At 39.9% G+C, this 20,146-nt stretch overlaps 1 protein-coding gene across 1 annotated transcript; it reads left to right on the top strand.

The window, feature by feature from the left end:
• Positions 1-10,277: 10,277 nt before the first annotated feature.
• On the top strand, positions 10,278-14,912 carry LOC311508141 (E3 ubiquitin-protein ligase DTX3L-like). The gene is made up of 4 exons (XM_084572806.1): positions 10,278-10,344; positions 11,408-12,352; positions 12,711-12,928; positions 13,418-14,912. The coding sequence occupies exons 1-4, from the start codon at positions 10,339-10,341 to the stop codon at positions 13,485-13,487; spliced, it is 1,239 nt and encodes a 412-aa protein (XP_084428932.1). The 5' UTR covers positions 10,278-10,338; the 3' UTR covers positions 13,488-14,912.
• The last annotated feature ends 5,234 nt before the right edge of the window (positions 14,913-20,146 follow it).

Here is a 20,146-nt window from a genome sequence, read left to right as displayed (position 1 = left end):
TTTGTTTAGACAGAGGGATTTATTGGTTCAACTGATTCCAACTGCCATCAGTTTTGATGGGAATTATACACCAATCAGGCATAACATTATGACCACCTTCCAAATATTGTGTAGGTCTCCCTTGTACCTCCAAAACAGTTGTGACTCATCAGAGAATAGACATGGGCCTTCTGAGGGTGTCCTGTGGTGTCTGGCAACAGAATGTTGTTAGTGGGGGCCTTTGGGTCCTATGGGTTGAGGGGAGGGGCCTCTGTGGATCATCCCACAGATACTTGATCAGTTTGGGATCAAGTGAGTTTGGAGGCCAGGTCAACACCTTGTGCTGTTCTTCATGTTTGTTTGTTTTTTTAGTTGTTCCTAAAGCGTTTTTGTGTGTGTGTCTGTGTCAGGCTGCATCCTGGGGTGGTGGTGCCTGGTCTGGGCTAGGTGGGTGGTACATGTTTAAGTAACATCCACATGAATGCCAGGTCCAAAAGTTTCCCAGCAGAACATTGAATTGTCACAAGATGGTCAATATTATTCGCTTCTCCTGTCAGTTCAAGATTCAAGGATTCAAGGATTCTTTATTGTTATTTCAACACGTTGGTACATGGGATGGAACGAAATTAGTTTCTCTGTTCCCGATTCAAGCCATAGCAGAAATAGAAAATAGAAAAGTATAAATATAAATAAAGTGAACTAACTAAGAATTGTACAAAAAAATAAAAAATATCAAGAAGTATATAAATAAGCACTGTCATGGCACTGTCAGTGGTCATAATGTTATGCCTGATCAGTGTACAGCCAAACAAAAGGCACAATAAAACCCTTTAAAAGTCCCATTATTTGTATTTGAATAGTTTTTTATTGAAAGAAGCAAAAGAAAACTGAGCAAATTAAAATGCTAATGCGCTAATGTTGCATGCAACATTATTGAGTGACATTAATTAACACAGGGTGTAAACTATAAAATAATACAATAAAGAATTTTCATATAATATTTGTCAGTTGCTCCCTACTGCCCAACAGTAAAATTGCAATATTAGCTTCAATAAGTACAGTTATGCAAACTATCCTTGTTATTTATGAAATAATTAAAACTCCAGAAGTTGGAGCTGAAAACAAGGAAAAGAAAGTTTTGCAGTTTGTTCTCCCCTATGAACTCAGGAAAACTTCTTTCAAAGATTTGTTTTAAATCTGTGAGGGTCTGTGTTACCTATGGTTAATAAATGCAGATAATCTGCTCCATATGTTAATGGTCAGTAGTTCAGCTCCGCTAATATCAGCAGAAACACACACACACCGCCGCTATACCTCCACAGCCATCAAGGCACCCAACCTGTTGGTCTCCAAGAGCGCACACACACACACACACACACACATGTGAGAGCTGTCCCACATGACATCTGCTAGTGTGCCTGAGTGTGTAGTCCACAGGTATGACTGGTGGATGGGAGAGTGTGTGTGTGTGTGCATGTGCTGTGGTGTAGACATAGCACAAGTCCCACTGGGAACTTAGGATCCAGCTGCTGATTTCAGAACAAATGGCATCTGCTGCTACACACACACACACACACACACCAACACATTTCATCTCCACCACCAAGAGTATATACGAACGCACACATGCTAACCGGTGGTGTGACATACACACGTTGCGCCGTAACAGATGTAGTGTGGGCCTGAGACACATGCTCACCCTCCTTCACTCAGGTGGTGAGAGAGCATGTCAAGATGTTAAAATGAGAACGTGGGGCTAAACTTGTCATCTAAGAATGGAAACGTCCAGAAGACATGGATTCGTTTTCCAATATTTGGAATAAGACAACGCTAAAAATAATTCATTGGGGCAACAAGACAAAGAAATAAATTGTGAAAGGAGAGTAAAAGCAATGAGATTAGAAATATATGAGCACGTGAGTTAAAAACAAAGAGGACTCTTGTGATTCTGGCTACATAAATAACCGTCTATCTACCCCCACCTCCTCCTGTGCAAACATCTTGTCTGTGTTACTTTACTTCCTGCTTTCCTCTTGTCGTAACTGCTAAAGCCACTAAAGGCCCCCATTTAAACATAACTATGGGTCAAAATGAGCTGGCAGCATATCAAAGAACTTTGAAATATTATGTTAGCATCAACTTAGACCACCACACTGTTCTCTGTCTGTTTGACGAATGCTGTATCTTCAGATGGACCGTTTTAGTGAGGCCTTTTTCAAGCGCCTCTGACTTTTTACAGTGTGATAAAATGTGTTTCTTCCAGGTATTTCAATTCACCTGGTTTTGATCCAAGTATTGCTCTTGGGCAAGGCACTAATCTCAGCAATGCTACAGGTCCATAGGGAATTGTGCCGTGTACTGGTGTGCTTTCCTGTTTTTTCTTTCTTCCAGGAGGTACAAAGGGTTTACATGTGGGCATTACTTTTGAGTCCACAATTAACCAATTCCTACTTCGGTTCTATGATATGCAGCTCTGTCTTTTGTGTGTTATTGTTTTTTTTTTTTTCCTGTGTGCTCAAAGCTTGCTTATCCTTCTCATTTTAACATTTGTCTGAGGTCTGATGTTTGAGCATGACTATGTGTTTGCGCGTGTGTACTAGTGGGGGTCAGCGGATCAGAGTGGCAGGTGCAGAGATCGCGGCGACGCCGCCGGGCCGACCACGGGGCTCGAACGCTCGCCACGGCGATTAATCACCCGGCAAAATGCTTCTGACATGCCGAAGAGGGGGAAGAGTGGAGCTCCGTGTTTGTGCATCCTTCAGTGAACACGTGTGTGAGCGAGTGTGTGTGTGTGTCGGTGTGTGAGAGCGAGAGGAAAAAGAGAGAAGATGGGGATTGGGTGAATGTGTGTCCACTGACAATCTGGGAATGGAGCATGAGGTGTGTGTGTGTGTGTGTGTGTGTGTGTGTGTGTGTTCGTTGGTTAAGTAATATATGTGTTTATTTGCTGGTGTTAGTGCAAGCCCTCATGTCTGAATGAAAAAGGAAAATATTAAATTTAGGAGAATATTCCTGATCTTCCACCTGAAAACATGCTTTTATTTACTTTTGCATAGATTTCTTCTTATCAGTTTTGTCATATTTTACAGTTTTGTCATGATTTCTAACAATAACGAGACTGAAAAGATGTCTACAATGGCAGAGACAGCACTGCAACTTAAGAAAGCACAAGCAAATGTAATGCAAATGCTGATGCAAAACACCGGAAAAGATGATGACTGATTTACTCATCAATCACGAACCAAAGTCTTACAGCTTTAACCTTGACCTGTAGCTACCATAGTGTCATAGCCCAGCAAGGGCTCTGCTTGTGTATTTTGTCATAATGGCCAGACAAAGAAATATCCATTTAGACCACAGCATTATTCAACTTTATAACCTCACACCAACATGTTAAGGTTGGGGTAAGCTGGTCATCTGCAAGAAAATGTTCAGAGTGAATTAAAATTCGCCCAGAATTCCTTAACCTTAACCTCAGTTAATTTGCTGCCTCAACCAAAAAAGGGAGTCTGAATGCAAACTTCAATCTCTGGTGCGAATCAAGAGGTTTATACACCTACCAACAGCCTCAACCTCCTCCTACTGTCTCTGATACAGGTCAGGTATTAAGCTTTCGCCATTTGATGATTTAATTTAATCTGTACTGTATATTTTACAACTTAACATGAAGTCCCTGCCTCAACATGTCTGCTATGTGTCAAATTCAGTTAATATCTGTAGTAGAAAAAAAATCAAAAGATGAGAGAGAGCTACGATAAATTCAATTTGTGTTGGTGTTTTTCTTGTCAGGAAGGTTTGCGAGGTAAGGGGGTTAGGACCCAGATGCAGGACTGAGAAGGTTGAGGCTGGAGTTGGCGAAAAGGTATTTAATTAACAAAAAAAAAAAGACAAAACTTAAAGCGCTGCAGACCTGGCAGGAAATTCCAAACGTGAGGAAACAAAAACTTCTTTGAAACATAATCTATGAAAAAGTGAGCTACATGCGACAAGACAAAAACTAAGACAAGACATGAATAACAAGAAACAAGAATCATGGCATGAAAACCGGGCTTGAAACAAGTGCGACCTCACAGGGAACAAAGGGGAAGGCAGGGCTATATATACACACACAGGGGACAGAGGGATGACGAGACACAGGTGAAACAAATCAAGACAGAGCACAAGGAGAAATCAATGACCTAATCAAAAAGGGGGAAACACAGGGAGTAACACAAAACAGGAAATCAAGAACTTAACAAAATAAAACAGGAAACTGAAAACAGAAAAACTAAACACTAAACCATGACTGTAAAAAAACAAGAACTTAAAATACAAGAAACAGAAACCCAGGAAAACTAATCACAAAACATGACATTTCTATCACATTGATGCAACAGAAGCAGCATTATGTGTACACTTGTTTCAGTCTTTAAAAAAAAATACATTTTTATGCATTTGTGTGGTGTTTTTCCTGAATTAATTTGGAACAGTGAGACCTGTGATTAATAATACAGGTAATTTCTACTTCATCTTAGCAGCTTTCTTCCTTCTGTTTTTTTTTTTTTTTTAACCGTGTAGTTACATGTTAAATCTGTACTTCTAACCCAAAACCTCTGCTCGTATTTAATAATCCACAAATAGTGGTGATTTTTGTTACTTTTTTAAAAAAGTTCTTTATTTAAATGCGGTCCTTTAAACACAGCTCCACTGATGAATTTGCAGCATGGGAGCACACCATGCATTTTCATATCAAACATTTTATCCTGAGACTGCAGGAAAAGCAGGTGTCTTTGGACCTGTTAACAATGGCTCTGTTGTATTTATGAGCAAGCAATGTCACTGAGCAACCTTACCTCACCTTAAAATGATTTTAGCAACAGTGTTATAAAGTCACAAATGTTGATCCGAAAATGTTCACTTCCGATATCTGTTTGTTTTTTCATTTCTTTTCTCTAAAGTCTGCTCTTAAAATACAATATCCTCAAAACACGTAAAATGTGATTCGACTTTTTTTGGCAACGGTGTATTTAGCCACTAATTTCTTAATATTAGGGAAAGACAATGGGGTTATTTAGGGAGCGAGCACTCCTATGTCGTTGTTTAGAAACAACAAATCAACCAAGCTGAGCTCAGTTAGAGAGGGTGGTCTCAGCTCAGTTGGTTCCCAGAGCGGTTCATTTGCAGTGTGAACACAGATTACCAACAGAACAATACCTTATAATTACAGAACCTAGAAGCTGACCTGATACATCTTCGGAAGAGTGCACACCTGACTGAGGTGTTTGGCAGCAGCAGTGCACCTTCTCATAAAATATATGTGGCAAATTCTAGATGCTTTCTTAAATTTCCTAAAATCCATTTTTTTCTGCAGAATTAGAATTGGCCACAAAACTGTTTGCAAGAACGTAGTGTAGAGCAGTGTTTTTCAACCACTGTGCCGCGGCACACTAGCGTGCCGTGAGAGATCGTCAGGTGTGCCGTGGGAAATTATCCAATTTCACCTAATTGGTCTAAAAACATTTTCTGAAAATGAATTAATTATTAACTGCAAATAATATGCCATTGTCAAGTGTCTGTGTATATATATCTGTCTGTGTTTATATATAAGACTTTTTTCTTGGTGTTTATTTGATTCCTATTCAAGACACTTTGACAAGCTATAGAGTTTCATTTTTTTAAACATTTTCGGTTGGTGGTGTTCCCTGTGATTTTTTCAATGAAAAAAATGTACCTTGGCTCAAGAAAGATTGAAAAACACCGTAGAGTATGAGAACCAAGGTTAAGTGCAACACTGTAGCAAACGTTTCTTTTACACAATGCAATCAATGACCACATCTTACAAAACTAATTTCACCACCAATGACCTCTAAAAAGCCTGTGCTTTTTAGGCAATGGAAATGTAAAGCAGAGGGCAGACCACTTTGTAACTTTGGAGTGTTATGACATAAAAATGGTTTTGTCATGCTATTTGAAAAAAATATATATTATACTATATAGTGTAAATATACTATAATAAGGACGCACTAACTGAGTGTGTATGCTGTATACTGTAGGTCCTGCAAGTTTTGGCAAGCTCGTAACCTGCTCCTGTTCTCTGATTGGACGCTTCAAATATTTGGTTGGTAATTTCAGAATCAGGACTGTTTTTAATTTATTTTATTTTTTCTTGATCTATTTTTACTTGTTAGATAATGGAGCAGCCAGCAAAAGTGACATAAAATCAAAACACTGACCAAACACGGGTGTAGAATAGTGGGGAACAAAAACACTGCATGATTATTTGCAGAAGGAAAGAAAGAAAACCACAAAGACAGATGAAGAGAAGAGAGAGGAAGCAAGAGAGAAGTGGAGGAAAAACGAAAGAGGGTAAAGGATTATCCTGGAGGGATGTGAAAGGAGTTTTCTTATTAGTTGTTTTTATTGTTTGGGTCTCAGCTGGCAGAGTACAATGCCTTTTCTCTCTGTGTGTGTGTGTGTGTGTGTGTGTGTGTGTGTGTGTGTGTGTGTGTGTGTGTGTGTGTGTTGTGTGTGAGTATGGCCGTTTATAGGCATAACTGCCTCCCTGTGTACAGACGTACCCACACGAACATACACCTACAGTATTAAGTGAAACTGCCCTTTCAGGTTATAATTTACATAATGATCCCGTATCAGTTTGATTTATCAGTTCAAATCCAAGACTCCTTTTTCTCCATGATCCCTTGGGTGAGGCCGTTTACTGATCTGCTGTCCCTAATCGGATGAGCAAGGCACTAACACAGCCGGGGTGAGCATTCGATTCCCAGTGGGGCCAAACGTGTTAAAAATAAGCACAAACTGTGCCCAGCTAAATGGGATTTAATATTAGAAATGTTTAATAATTATAAAGTCCTTGTGTTTGAGTATGACAGGAACATATTCAGAGTCAAACGTATGAGAACCCTCGTGGGGTAAAGTGTGTCGAGGGAAGAATTACGTTTTTCTATAATCGGTTATTCTGTTGTTCTTATTCTTTTCATATCCCATTAAAGCAAGAGACCCACAATACGTTGTTCTTTACCACTATCTCTGTCTCAATACTTTCTGACTTCCCTGCCTGAAAGGAATTCATTCTGTTGATATTTTGGTTAAAATTCTGTTTTAGGCCTGTAACACACCAAAGGGACACTGTCCAACCATCACTGAGCATCTGTGGTCCTAGTATCTGCAGTGCATCCCATGTTGTTTCCACTAATCGGACCCCTGTCTGCGCCATTTTGGCCGACTTAGGATGTTGACTTCTACTGCATGTTCCGCACTAACACAGAGCGAGCAAAGCATGGGCGGGCAGCGACTCAGCGTTTCAATGTGAAGCCATTCATTTGACTGGAGACTGTAAACTTAATTGCCCTATTTGGGAAAAATAAAGTTGTTTGAACTTGAACCTCCAGAGTAATGTAATGCCAACACGCCTGGACTGTTAGTGGACTTAAGGCTAGCTTACTCGCTAATTTCGGCTTTAAGGTTGCGGGAAAAAACCTCAGCAGCACATGGAATAAATAACGAATATTACGGTCACATTTAAACACTACACTGTAAAATATTGCAGCCTCATTTAGTTATGTCCACTTGCTACCTCTCTTTAACACAAAGAGTGGAGCAATACAACACTGTCTTTACTCTGCATCCAACAAGCAAACTGGTCAGGTGGACGGAGTAGTGCAAGGTGAGTTTAATAATCTCTAATAAACTATTTTTCCATTAACCATCGGTGCAGTAATGTAGTAGCAGTAACTATGTAGGTTGTGCTTTTTAATTCATGGCTTTGATGGTAAGCTAACAATAGCACCCCCTCCGCTATGGTGGACAAATATAATCGGTCACGCTTTTGTTAAAACGTGTAAAATGTTAAATATATAACTAACTGGTGTACACTGTAAAAAATTTCAAGTCAGTTAAACTTGCAAATGGAAGTTCACCTGCTGCCTTAAAAACGCATGTAAACTCAACTTGAGGTTTATCTTTGTTTCAACTCAGAAATAAAGTTTAAAAAGTTGATTGTACTACTAAATTGTTGTAGTTGGCTCAACTTTGTTTTTGAAGTGGTCAAAGTTGATTTAAAGTTTTATCACTTGTTGTTTCAACTCAACAATGCGAGTTAAAACAAAAAAATATTAAACATCACCAATACAATAACTTTTCTAGTTGAACAAACACATGTTTCTGCATTATTGTAACTCACAGTTTTGAGTCAAAATAACTTACTATGTTTATATGACTTCCCATTTCAAGTTAAGAGATTTAAATTTCAAATTTGTTATAACTTACACGGTACATGACAGAATACAGTGAATTCTTGCATTTGTCCAAAAATACATTTATTGAACATTACATACATTTATAAAGAAAGAAAGAAAGAAAAAAAGAGAGGTGTATAATAAGGCAAATGAGAGACTCATTAATGCTCATGATGACCTTCTGGTGTACTTCATATTTCACAGGTACTCAAGATTAAGGCAGTAGATGGCTCCCAGTAACATGGCAAAGCCGGACTGATGTCGTGTAGGATGATCTTCTCCTCTACTACCATAGCCACATTAAAGACTTCCAAAGTAAATGCATCCTGCAGAGGCCCTTCATGCACGATCAGCAGTCCAACTTCCATTCCTCTCATTATCACATCGAGGGTTGCGCCATGAGTCTGAAGACATAAAAAGATCTTAATATACTACTATAGAGGGAGTGAGTGAAAAAATAATGGGACTGAAAGGCTGTGGTATCAACCAATGATAAATAAAATAACTCAATTTAAAACTAAATGTAAAGAGTGCAGTATGAAATGTGTAAATATGGTGTCTGACATCACACATCCTGATGGCGTTGGAGGAATCATCTGAAAGGTAGTGCAGGAGACCAAGTAGGGAAGCTGTTCTTTGGTTTTGGTTTGTGTCCTACAAAAGCAGGTAATAGTAGGTGAATGCAACACACAAGCTAGAATCTTTATCTTAGTACTCTTTGATAGGAAATATTCATGTATACAGTACATACCTCCTTTTGAAGACAATCCAGAATGCTGCTCAGGGCCAACCTCCTCCCCGATGCAGCAGCTGCTTTGTACAGTTGTAGAAGACTGGGCACCAAGGCATCAAGTCCACCTGGAAAGGACTCCAACAGGTCTTTGGTGACAGTTCTGTGGAATTCTGCGGAACTCGGCGATTAACTAAAGCAGATGGACAACAAAATAGCAGAGAAAAGGGCATGAGTGAGGGAAAAATAAGAGCATTGAGCTGTAGGAATAGAAACACAAAGAAATAATTATTATTGAGTTTGAAATTCATTTAAACAGTCTTCATAAATACAGACAAGGCCTGAACATCTTAGATGATGTCCGTGACGCTCTTTATAACGCTGTAGTATTCTTCCTTGCCCATTGGAGGAGAACGCACAAAACTTACATTTCCACCTCATGAACTGGACACCCTCGTTGACTTCTGTGAACAGAAAAAACAAACAATAAATTGCATGTTCAGAAAAAGAAACCAAAGTACATTGATGGTAGGAGGAGCTGGTTGATTCAGACTTAAATAATAATTCAACTGCTTTCAGACACTTAACGTTAACTAAAAATATACTTTTATTTACAAATGACGGTCGTTTTCAGTTAATTCGCTGAAAGGAGCAGGCGTCTGTTGCCTGTTTAACAATTCCTTGTACTGTCTCTGGGGGAGTTTTGTTAGTTTACTCCCGTCTTTGATTAAAAATATTATTTTAACAGGACAAAGCCCACCTCTGCTCTGTATCCGCGCCGAGTACCCGCTTTTACGCAAACGTGCTGCAAACATGAGCCAAACACACGAGAGGTAAAACAGGAGAAATGGCAGTGAGGGGAGAAAAGTTACCTGAGAAACGAGTTTATAGTCTTCCCAAACTTTTTTGGCCGCGCACCCCCTTCTATTTTCTCTTATTTTGAAATGCAGTTCACTTTTATTTAGTTAATAAGAGAACATTATGTCTACAGGATTGTATATATGTTCAGTTCTTTGTTCCATGACAATAAATATTGTCAAAAAGTTTTCTCATCGTACTGAATTAATTTGATTTGATTAATTTTACATGCAGATGTTGATACAACTAATAGGCTACTTGTACTTCTATCACACTAAATAGTTAGATATCTTGATGTTCTGGAGCCTTGCTTCAAGAAATTTTCTCCAACCGGACGGACCTCTTTAAGATATAGTTGAATACATGGGCCGATCCGATATCTTTGTTTATGTTGTTTCTAAGGAAACCGACAGGGGTCACTGAACGACATGATGAGCACTGAGAAAGAAAGTGAAACCTAAAAGCAGACTGGTTTTCGCTGGGTACAGAGAAACAACATCCCAACGACTCGCTGCAGAGGAGAGTTAGTAGAGCATTATGGAGGTAGGTTCTTTATATTTAGATTTAAAAGGTGTTTACCAAGCGAGTATAGGCGGAATATGAAAACAGCAGTCGATTTTGTAGTAACAAATGTGGTTGTTGATCAACGCTTGTTGCTCCTACAGCACGCGGGGAAGCTCAACGATTTAATCGTATTCCTTTCCCTCTATTTCAGTTTGCCACAAAAACAAACTAGACACGTTTGATTTTTGACGCAGATAACTGCGCTGTCTTGACCAGAGAACTGATATAACACTTCCGGGTTTTGTTTTTATTATTATTATTAACTTCCAGTGCCCTTCGTTTTATGTTTTTTATCATATGTTGGAATCAAAATCGAAAGTTCTAAACTAATAATAATAACAACAGAAATAGGGATAACAATAACAATAACGATAATACTCAGGACACTCCATGTCAGTCCAAGTAGGCAACTCCCAACTGGCACACGAGCCCAGTTTATAGCATGCATCATAGCCAACAATGGGTCATACTTGCCATTGTGTCTTGTTTGAAAAATGACCACCGAATTACAGTTTTTATTGTTTTAAAACACTTTACTTAGAGGCGCTGCAGTCTATATGTGCACTATGCATTGGTTTGTAACACAAGTGTATTAACTTTCTCTAGAAAGGGTTGCTGTTCTTTCTGTTAAATAGTCCTGAGATAGTGTGTCTGACCAACACAAAGGTAAGTCGTTGCTGTCTGTGGCAGATCAAGGAAATTGTTTTATTTGTTTCAAACTGAAACGCTTTCTATTCTAGCTAAATATTAGTGCCTCCCTCTTCATTTATTTTTTCTCTTTTGCCATTTCTAACTCTAATAGTTTGCCATGTTAAAACACATTTTTTTTCAATGGTTTTTCTCCTATGGATCAATTATTTATTCCTTGAATTCACATAATTGTTTGAGTCTTATTTTAATGTATTAAATTTATTGCACCATCAAACACAGTTTTCACACACATTTCTAAATCTTGATAACTCTAACAAACTATATGGCATTTTGTATCTAGATTGAATTTATGGATCTAATAACTAACTTCAGCTGTCATGCTCTGTTGCAGTTTATCACAGACATCACCATCATCATTGATGAAGCTAATTATGAAGGCCCTGGAAGATTAGAGGAGGTTCTTCAGTCTTGCAAGTCGGCGAAAAAAGGTTCCAACTATAAAGTTAGAGGAACATTTGAGGAGTTAGAGAAAATTGTAAAGAAACTATCAGCTATCACTAACTATGATGCTTCCACCCATGTCAACTCTGTTGATGTATCTGCAGTTGTTATGGACTACATTCAGCATAAATGTAGAGAAAAACTTAACGAAATACTAGGGAACAGTTTTGTCTTTGTGACAAAGCCTGACCTCAGAGCAGTGGACGGTTCAGCCAGTAGCACAGTACAGTTGGACTTCAGACCACTACACACTACTTACAGGCGTCATTATGACTTTGTGAGACAGCGATTCATCGCATTCTACCAGAGAACTGCCTCTGACTTACAGATGATATCTGTCCCTGTCAGTCCACATAACCATCTGGACCTGGAGAGAAATTTTCCACTACTTCTTTTTAAACCAAGCTCCAGAAAAAACGAAGTCACCGCCATTGGGCATTTTACACAAATAGCCAAATTGAAAGATTTTCTCTCACAAAATAGAAAGAGAGGGAGCCAGAGATCAAGCAAGATTCCAGGCACAACTACCTCAAGTCCTCCAGGTGGACACAAGAAAATATCTGAGGATGAATCGTGTCCAATCTGTATGGAACCAATAGTAACAAAAGAGAAAAAGATACTACCGTGCAAACACTCATTCTGCAGAGACTGCCTGAAAAGAGCTTTTGACTACAAGCCTGTATGCCCGACCTGTGGAGCATTATATGGCACTTTGACAGGGACACAGCCTGAGGGAGGCACAATGAATGTCACCAAGAATTCTTCATCTTTGCCTGGATATGAAAAGTATGGAACAATAATCATCCAATATTATATTCCAAGTGGTATTCAAAAGGTAAGCTGAATTTTGCAATACTTCATTCTTAAAATTAATGACAGTCAAGACATGTCAAGTCTTACCTTATGTACAAAAGAGTTATATAGCCAGAAATGTATGTCAGTTCAAATGTGTCATGAATTCTTGTGTTTGTTTTTAAATCCTCCAACCATGTGGAGGCCTTTGGACCCCACTCTTATCTTTTGCTTTGGGGGATTTGTGCTGGGCTGGGACACTATCACCTGCATCCTCAGAATTAGCATCCTCGTGTGTGTGCACGTGTTTACATGCTGAATGTTTTTTTTTTGTTTTGTTTTGTTTTGTTTAGTTATTTCTTTTTAAAATTTTTAAAAACTTGAAAAAACTCTTTCTACAGGAAGAGCATCCAAACCCTGGTCAGCCATACGAAGGCACAACTCGGACAGCCTACCTCCCAGACTCCTCAGAAGGCAGAATGATCCTAACACTGCTGAAGCGAGCATTTAATCAAAGACTCATCTTTACCATTGGTCAATCCAGCACCAGTGGCCGGAAAAACACGGTCACATGGAATGATATTCACCACAAAACATCAACACATGGAGGACCAACTAAGTAAGGACTCTTATTACATTACATATCACTGATCACTTATTTATTGACTGACCATTAAATATCTTAATAGCAGCTGCACTTATTTGAGTCCTTTTGAAGTGAGGCATTTCACCACTGGCCTCTTCTGTGAAATCTTTAGAACAGAATAAGAACCACTTAGATGAGCGGTGAAACTTCTTCAAGAAAACAAACAAGTCCAGTTGTTTTTTTAAAGAGAGGCCATAATCTCTGCAGATCGCTTGACCACTTATTGGCTAGTTAGGCCTCTTAAAATATAAAGCTACAAACAAATGCACTAAGCAGGTGTGTGACAGTGCATTCCTTATTTTATTTTATTTATGTCAACTGAAAAGGATTTATGTGACCTAAATGTAATCACATTATCACAAGCTCATTAGTATTATTACTATATGATTTGTACTATACCTATGACTATGTCTATGTCCGTCTGAACTGTCTGTGTTAATTCAGTGTTTCTGTTGTTTGCAGGTATGGATACCCAGATCCTGATTATCTCCATCGAGTACGAGATGAACTGAAAGTCAAGGGAATTGAATGAGTCATTTTTGATGTACAGAGTTGCGGCACAGGAGACTTCAAAATGGGGTATAATTCTTCCACTTCCACATGTATGAATGTATCTGTGCCGCAAAACTGACATGATTCCCTCCAAGCGGGAGATCAGGTTTCAGTAAAAGTCTTTCCCTCACGTTACCTGTACAAGCCTGTGGGGGCAGTGCTATGATCTGGGGTTGCTGCAGTTGCTCAGGTCTAGGTTCAGCAACATTATGTTGCCCAAAGAATGAAGTCAGCTGACTACCTGAATATACTGAATGACCAGGTTATTCTATCAATGGATTTTTTCTTCTCTGATGGCACGGGTATATTCCAAGATGACAGTGCCTGGATTCATGGGGCTCAAATTGTGAAAGAGTGGTTCAGGGAGCATGAGACATCATTTTTACACATGGATTGGCCACCACAGAGTCCAGACCTTAACCCCATTGAGAATCTTTGGGATGTGCTGGACAAGGCTTTAATTAGTGGTCAGACTCTCTCATCATCAATACAAGATCTTGGTGAAAAATTAATGCAACACTGGATTGAAATAAATCTCTTCACTTCTGAATGACTTTTAACTTACAATGACTTATAATGACTTTTAACTTTTAACTTATAATGAATGCCACCGAATCACCTTGGTTAGTGGGTGGTATGCAGTGCAGCATCAGTCTGCAGCCAACATGACGATTTTATCAACTACAAAGACCAAAACACTTGGTGCAAAGGCTCAGAAACGGACATTACCATCAAAATGCCTGTCAAGATGAGCAACAGATCACAAGGTTGAACTGGCCTCAGACTTTTTCTTTCAGTCTCCCCTTAATTATATGTTCTATTTAGTTTGAAAATTGGAAGAAAAACTTATTCTCACAATTAACAGCACTATTTAATTCATTTTCTTCTAACAACAGCATCAACAGAAAGAAGCAGGTACAGTATAAATTGCACATTTTTAAATGGATGACTATGCGACAACACCTCAAGGATGCTGCAGGTGGACAAATTTGGCACTTTGTAACCTTGTTGCTCATAGAGGGAGCATAGGTTAAGGTATAGGGATCATATAATTATGGTTAGAAGGAAAATCATTCTCTGTGTTTTTATAATAGAGTAATGGTCACTGTAAACCTATCCAAAGCCTGTTAAACGCATAGTAATAGCAAAATGTGTAAACCACTGGACATTTTGAATCCAGCTCCTTGGTTTACACAAAGCTCACATCACATTCCACTTAAACATTGTTGTTGTTTATAGAATAATTAAAATTTTTGTATTTTTCAAAACTGTGCTGTAAAAATGTCCTTCATGATCAATGACAGCAACAGTATTTGTGTTTTGATGGTGATCAATTAAACATTTCTCAACTTTCACTTTCTTCGTTCGCACAGTTTGATTCAACATTTACTTATTCATTCATTCATTCTCATTTGTTCATCCATTTATTCATTACCTCTCTCCTGCTCTCTCAGTCATGTGCACAGTAATTCATGTTAATGTACTTTTTAATATGCATGTCGAGTGCATTCAGTGTGGTTGACTTCAGTCAAACATACATTTTAATTTAATTCGTTTGATCAGCACTTTAATTCATTCATCTGTTTGTTGGTTCGTCAGTCGATCCCATACTCTCCCCGTCAGCTCCATTTAAATATTTCAGTTGTGATCCGTGCAGGTATCTGTCATGAATATCAAACTCACCTCAAAGAGCATAACTGTCCTCTGAGGCGGCGCGCACACATCCAGTGTCAGCCTGTGACTGGATGAAAGTCACTCGATCAGTCACTCCGCTGATTTGATCGACTCTATTGAGACAAACAGTTTTATTTCAAATTAAAAAAAAAAAAAAAAGGTGGGTGAGTGTGTCTGTCGTAAAGAATATATTTTGTGTAAAAGCAAAAATCTGTTGACTATTTAGTAAATGAATCAATTCAGCAAGCAGCTAATCGGTCAAATAATCAAATACATCTATGCACCTTTTCAAATGATTTCAGTTTGACTAAACAATGGCGAAAATAAAACTTTCATGTTTTTGCTTTTGGTGGGAATCAATAAGCGTGTTCTCCATTAGCCTGTGCCAAGCCTTTCCTGTTTTCCTCCACTTCTCCCTCTGTGTGTTTCTATAGTAACCTTGGCTAAAATCCAAACAGCCGGTAGGGCCCTCTGAAGGGCACTACGCAGGCAAGATGAAAGATTTCCACCAGGCGACTGCGGCTTCTAGGCAACACATAAATGTGATTTTTAAAGGAGGACACGGCTCCACTGAGCAGAGAAGTGTCAGTGAATATCAGGGTGAGAGTGGCCCATCCAACATTTTTATATAGCCTGGTTCCATAGTAACCACATTTACTGACACACCTAACATGCTTTCTGATCAAATCTATAAAACCTAATATATAGTCACAGATTGGGTGAAAGGAGCATACACACAGTGTGCATTTAATACTTTGTCGCAAAGCCCTGTGTAGCGACTCCTTTGGAAGATAAAGAGTCACGCATATCCTGCTCCAATAGGTTCTAGCAAAGAAAGAACCATCTAGTGTTCACTGGAAGAACTACAGCGTATGATAATGCTTCCTTTTTAAGCCCACCTACACCAAAAAGGCATAACATTATGACCACTTTCCTAATATTGTGTAGGTCTCCCTTGTGCCTCCAAAACAGTTGGGACTCAGAGAATGGACATGGGCCTTCTGAGGGTGTCCTGTGGTGTCTGGAAACAGAATGTTGTTAGTGGGGGCCTTTGGGTCCTGTGTCGGTTGAGGGGAGCGGCCTCTGTGGATCATCCCACAGATACTTGATCAGTTTGGGATCTAGTGAATTTGGAGGCCAGGTCAACACCTTGTGCTGTTCTTCATGTTTTTTTAGTTGTTCCTAAAGCGTTTTTGTGTGTGTGTGTCTGTGTCAGGCTGCATCCTGCTGGGGATGGCTGCTGCCATCAAGGAGTGTCATTGCTATGGGGTGGGGGTGTCTGATCTGGTCTAGGTGGGTGCTACATGTCTAAGTAACATCCAGATGAATGCCAGGTCCAAACGTTTCCCAGCAAAACAATATATTGGTACAAGATGGTCAATGTTATTTATTCCTCCTATCAGTGGTTTTAATGTTAAAGTCCTTTCTAAGTTTCACCTTTGGGTGTGACTCATGTCAAGTGCCGGTCCTCAGTTGAGTCCTCCACTGTTGGTTGTGTCTGAGATGATGAGAAAGAGTACAGAGGAAAACTTACTACCTGCAAATTGAGGAGACTAAGGAGGTGGTGTTGGACTAGCAAGAGGCCTTCCAGTCCTGTCACAATACCAGTGAAGATAGTGGACATGGTAGACAGCTCCGAGTTCCTGCAGTCCTGCAGGCGCAACAATAAACTGGACACCACTGATGTCCTCCACAGGAAACAACAGACCAGGCTGAAGTCCTTAAACCTGTGCACTGGATTTCCATGGATGTTCTGGCAGTGTAGTGGGCAGGGCTATCTTATGCTGTGGTATCAGGACTTGTGGTACCAACATACTGGCTAAGCTGGGGAGGATGGACAGCTCTGTGATGGGGATACAGCTGGATCAGTTATCAGCAGTGACATCGGTAGTGCCAATCTGAGATCGATCTGAATCACGTTCAGCTGACTCACCAAGCCATGCACCTCAAAGAGTTTAGGTGACTTTAAACGAGCACTGAGATTCACAAAGCCACACCACCAGGTACCTCCAACCTCCGCTGACTGTGACACACAAACCATTTACAGTCAGACTATCTTACCATACCTATTTACCACAAATCTTGCATGTATTTGGATTTTATAAATACGAATACCACAGAAAAGCACATATTATATAAAATGTTTAATTGCACATAAAATTGTATGTTTTCTCTTTTATTGCCTGTGTCATTGTCTTGGATTTCCGGACACTCATTGGTTGTTGAGGCAGCGACCAGTGAAGGAGTGTAAAGCTCTCAGCATCAGTGTTTCTGTTTGTTCTCTGAAAGATTCATGAGCGCCACATCCACATGAATCATTCACTAAGGAAATGATTGCCGTAAACATGAAGTGCCATCTCTGCCACTGTGCGCTGAAAAGTTCATGCTTTTTAAGTCATAAATTATGACACGCCTCTCTCTCCTTTTGCCTGCGAGGGGGGGGAGGGGTAATTTTCAGTTATATCATAATGTGTGAATGGTTGAGAGTGTGCGTTTCCCTATTGAATCTCAGTCTTCTTCCTGACACGGCACGCACTCACCAGTCAAAATGAAACGAGAGAACTGTCGAATGAGACATCCATGTCTCAAGATGCCACAATGAAGGCTGTCTTCATTACACAATAAGGATTTCATATTATGTAATAGTCTTGCCCATCATTTTTTATCAGTAATAAGCTTTCTCCCAGGAGAGAAAACTGTCAGCTGTAAAATAACTAAATAAATAATCACTGTACGTCGACATCCTGCTCCGACTCTGACACAGTCTTCCTGTGCAGTAAAGGAGGATTATCTCAGGGCACTTGTTTCAGTCCACACACTTTTGATCATCTGCTGACTTGTTCACAACCTGCCCGATGGGTTGACTGCTCGTTTCTTTCTCAGTTCCATTTAATGATGCCACCGTGTCTGCAGACATCAGCTTGATGAGTTCAGTAATCAGTGGCCGAGTTATCATAAACCATGTGCGTGCCTCATTGTTATAACTGGTTACAGATGCAGTTCAGGGCAGTGTCTTTTTTGATTTATGAGGTTTTCGATGGCGACTATGTGGGATGAAAATATGATTTTACAATAAATAAACACAGATTTATCACTAGGTATGGTTTCTTTGTTTCTGTGCCTGTATGTTAATTGGGTGGGTGGTCTTAGGGCCAGTCTAAAACGGGACGTGACAGCTGAGATAACAATTCCTGTGAAATCATGACACAAGGAAGCTATGCTAACCTTAGATAAATCGCACAAGGGTTTGCATAAGGTGCTCAGACTTAAAAACATAAATAAATGAAGAAGAAACATGCTTAATAAAGGTTATCTATATATATAGTCATAACATTATGACCTCCTGTGTAATATTGTATAGGTCTCCCTTGCGCCCTTGCACAGATACTTTGTTGAATTGGAGACCAGGTGTATCATTGCTGTGGGGCGGGGTCGATCAATGCCATCTACTCCTCCTGTCAGTGGTCTTAATGTTGTGGCTGACCGGTGATTCTCTGACCACTACTCCATGGCTTCCCCCTCCAAACACTCCCTGTTGAGCAATCGAACCCTAGTCCCAGTCTAGTACTTGTACTACACTAACAAGGACCACTATGATTTGGTTTTGTACCAATAACAAACCAGTTCAAATTGATCGATCCAATATGCAGACCCAGGATAAGTTAGGGCTGATGATGGTGTCGCATTATTGTTACTTCACACAAGTGCATTTCCAGGACAAGGATTGGCAAGAACAATGACTGTCTTCTGCTGTGTCCATGGCTGCAGACACAGAAAAAGGTGCAACGACTTCCAAAAGCTGATGAATGCTTCTACTACAGTATTAAGCTGGTCCAGGATCAGAACCAATTCAGATGTAAGACTCCTACAAAGCAGGGTCCACGGCCTACTGGATAGAGGTCTTTGTGAGTCCACTGAGTTCCTTGTATCTGATACCATATGACAGTCTGGGCCAGGGCCAGGGGAGCAGGAAGGTGTTAAGGAGAGTGAAAAAGATGACTTTGAATTTACCATTTAAAGTCTTGCACGATCGTAATGCAACCGCCGTTATCACTTGGTTTCAGTTCGTCATTTTGAAACGTGTGTGTTCCTCCCTCCACCTCTGTGCCGCTCTCACTGCCAGGTCCTGATTTTATCCCGGGGAGTGTGTGGTCCTATCTGCGTGAGCATGTTCCCGTCTTTGTGTGTGTTCCGCGCTCTCTCTTTCTCTCGCTCCGTATATTCGGCCCTCACCTCGAGGCAAGTCGATCCTCTTACAGTAATACCATTGCCTAATCTCAGAGGCGTATCAGAGGGAGCTCAGAGCGCTGAGCACTAATAGGTTCACACAAATGGGATCTAGTCAAAAACCTCCCAATCCTCCTGCCACTGTAAATATGGAGCACCGCCTAAGTCTGCCCGGAGGCCTCTGATGTGGAACTGATGCAGATTTGACAGAGAGACTGAGAGATAGCAGCCAAAAAAAGATGATTTAACATGCTGTTAACGGTGTTACAGCAGTTTTATTGGTTGTAGGGATGAATCGAATAAATCTCAACTTTAAAAAACTCTGAGACTGATGTCATTCGTGCAGGGTTGCTTTTAAGACTAGAAACCTTTAAAAATATTGTTTTTATAAAATTAAACAGTTTGCTTTTCCTCAGGCTGATCATAGCCAGAGTAAAGCTGCATTATGAGTCTGATTCTTTAAAATATATAGCAGAGCTGTAATTAATCTAAAAACAGCTGCGTGCCCACTGTTGATACCATTTTTGGTGCACATTTTCCACTGAGTTTCAGTAATGACTTTATTATGTTCTTTAGTAGCTTTCACTGCTGGTGGCGTGCACCGCTTCCAAGCTGCAAGACATTCACAGCAAAAGATGGATAAGATGGATGCACGTAATGCAGCGTTGCTTTCTATCAGAGAGGTGGCCGGTAACCTCGGTCATTCATTTCATTCATCAGTTTTCAGCGATTTTCCAC

The sequence above is a fragment of the Chelon labrosus genome, assembly GCF_963514085.1.
Source record: "Chelon labrosus genome assembly, chromosome: 22".
Classification (NCBI taxonomy): Eukaryota; Metazoa; Chordata; class Actinopteri; order Mugiliformes; family Mugilidae; genus Chelon; species Chelon labrosus.
Note: the sequence above shows the minus strand (reverse complement) of the source record. Positions and strands in the feature narration are given on the sequence as shown.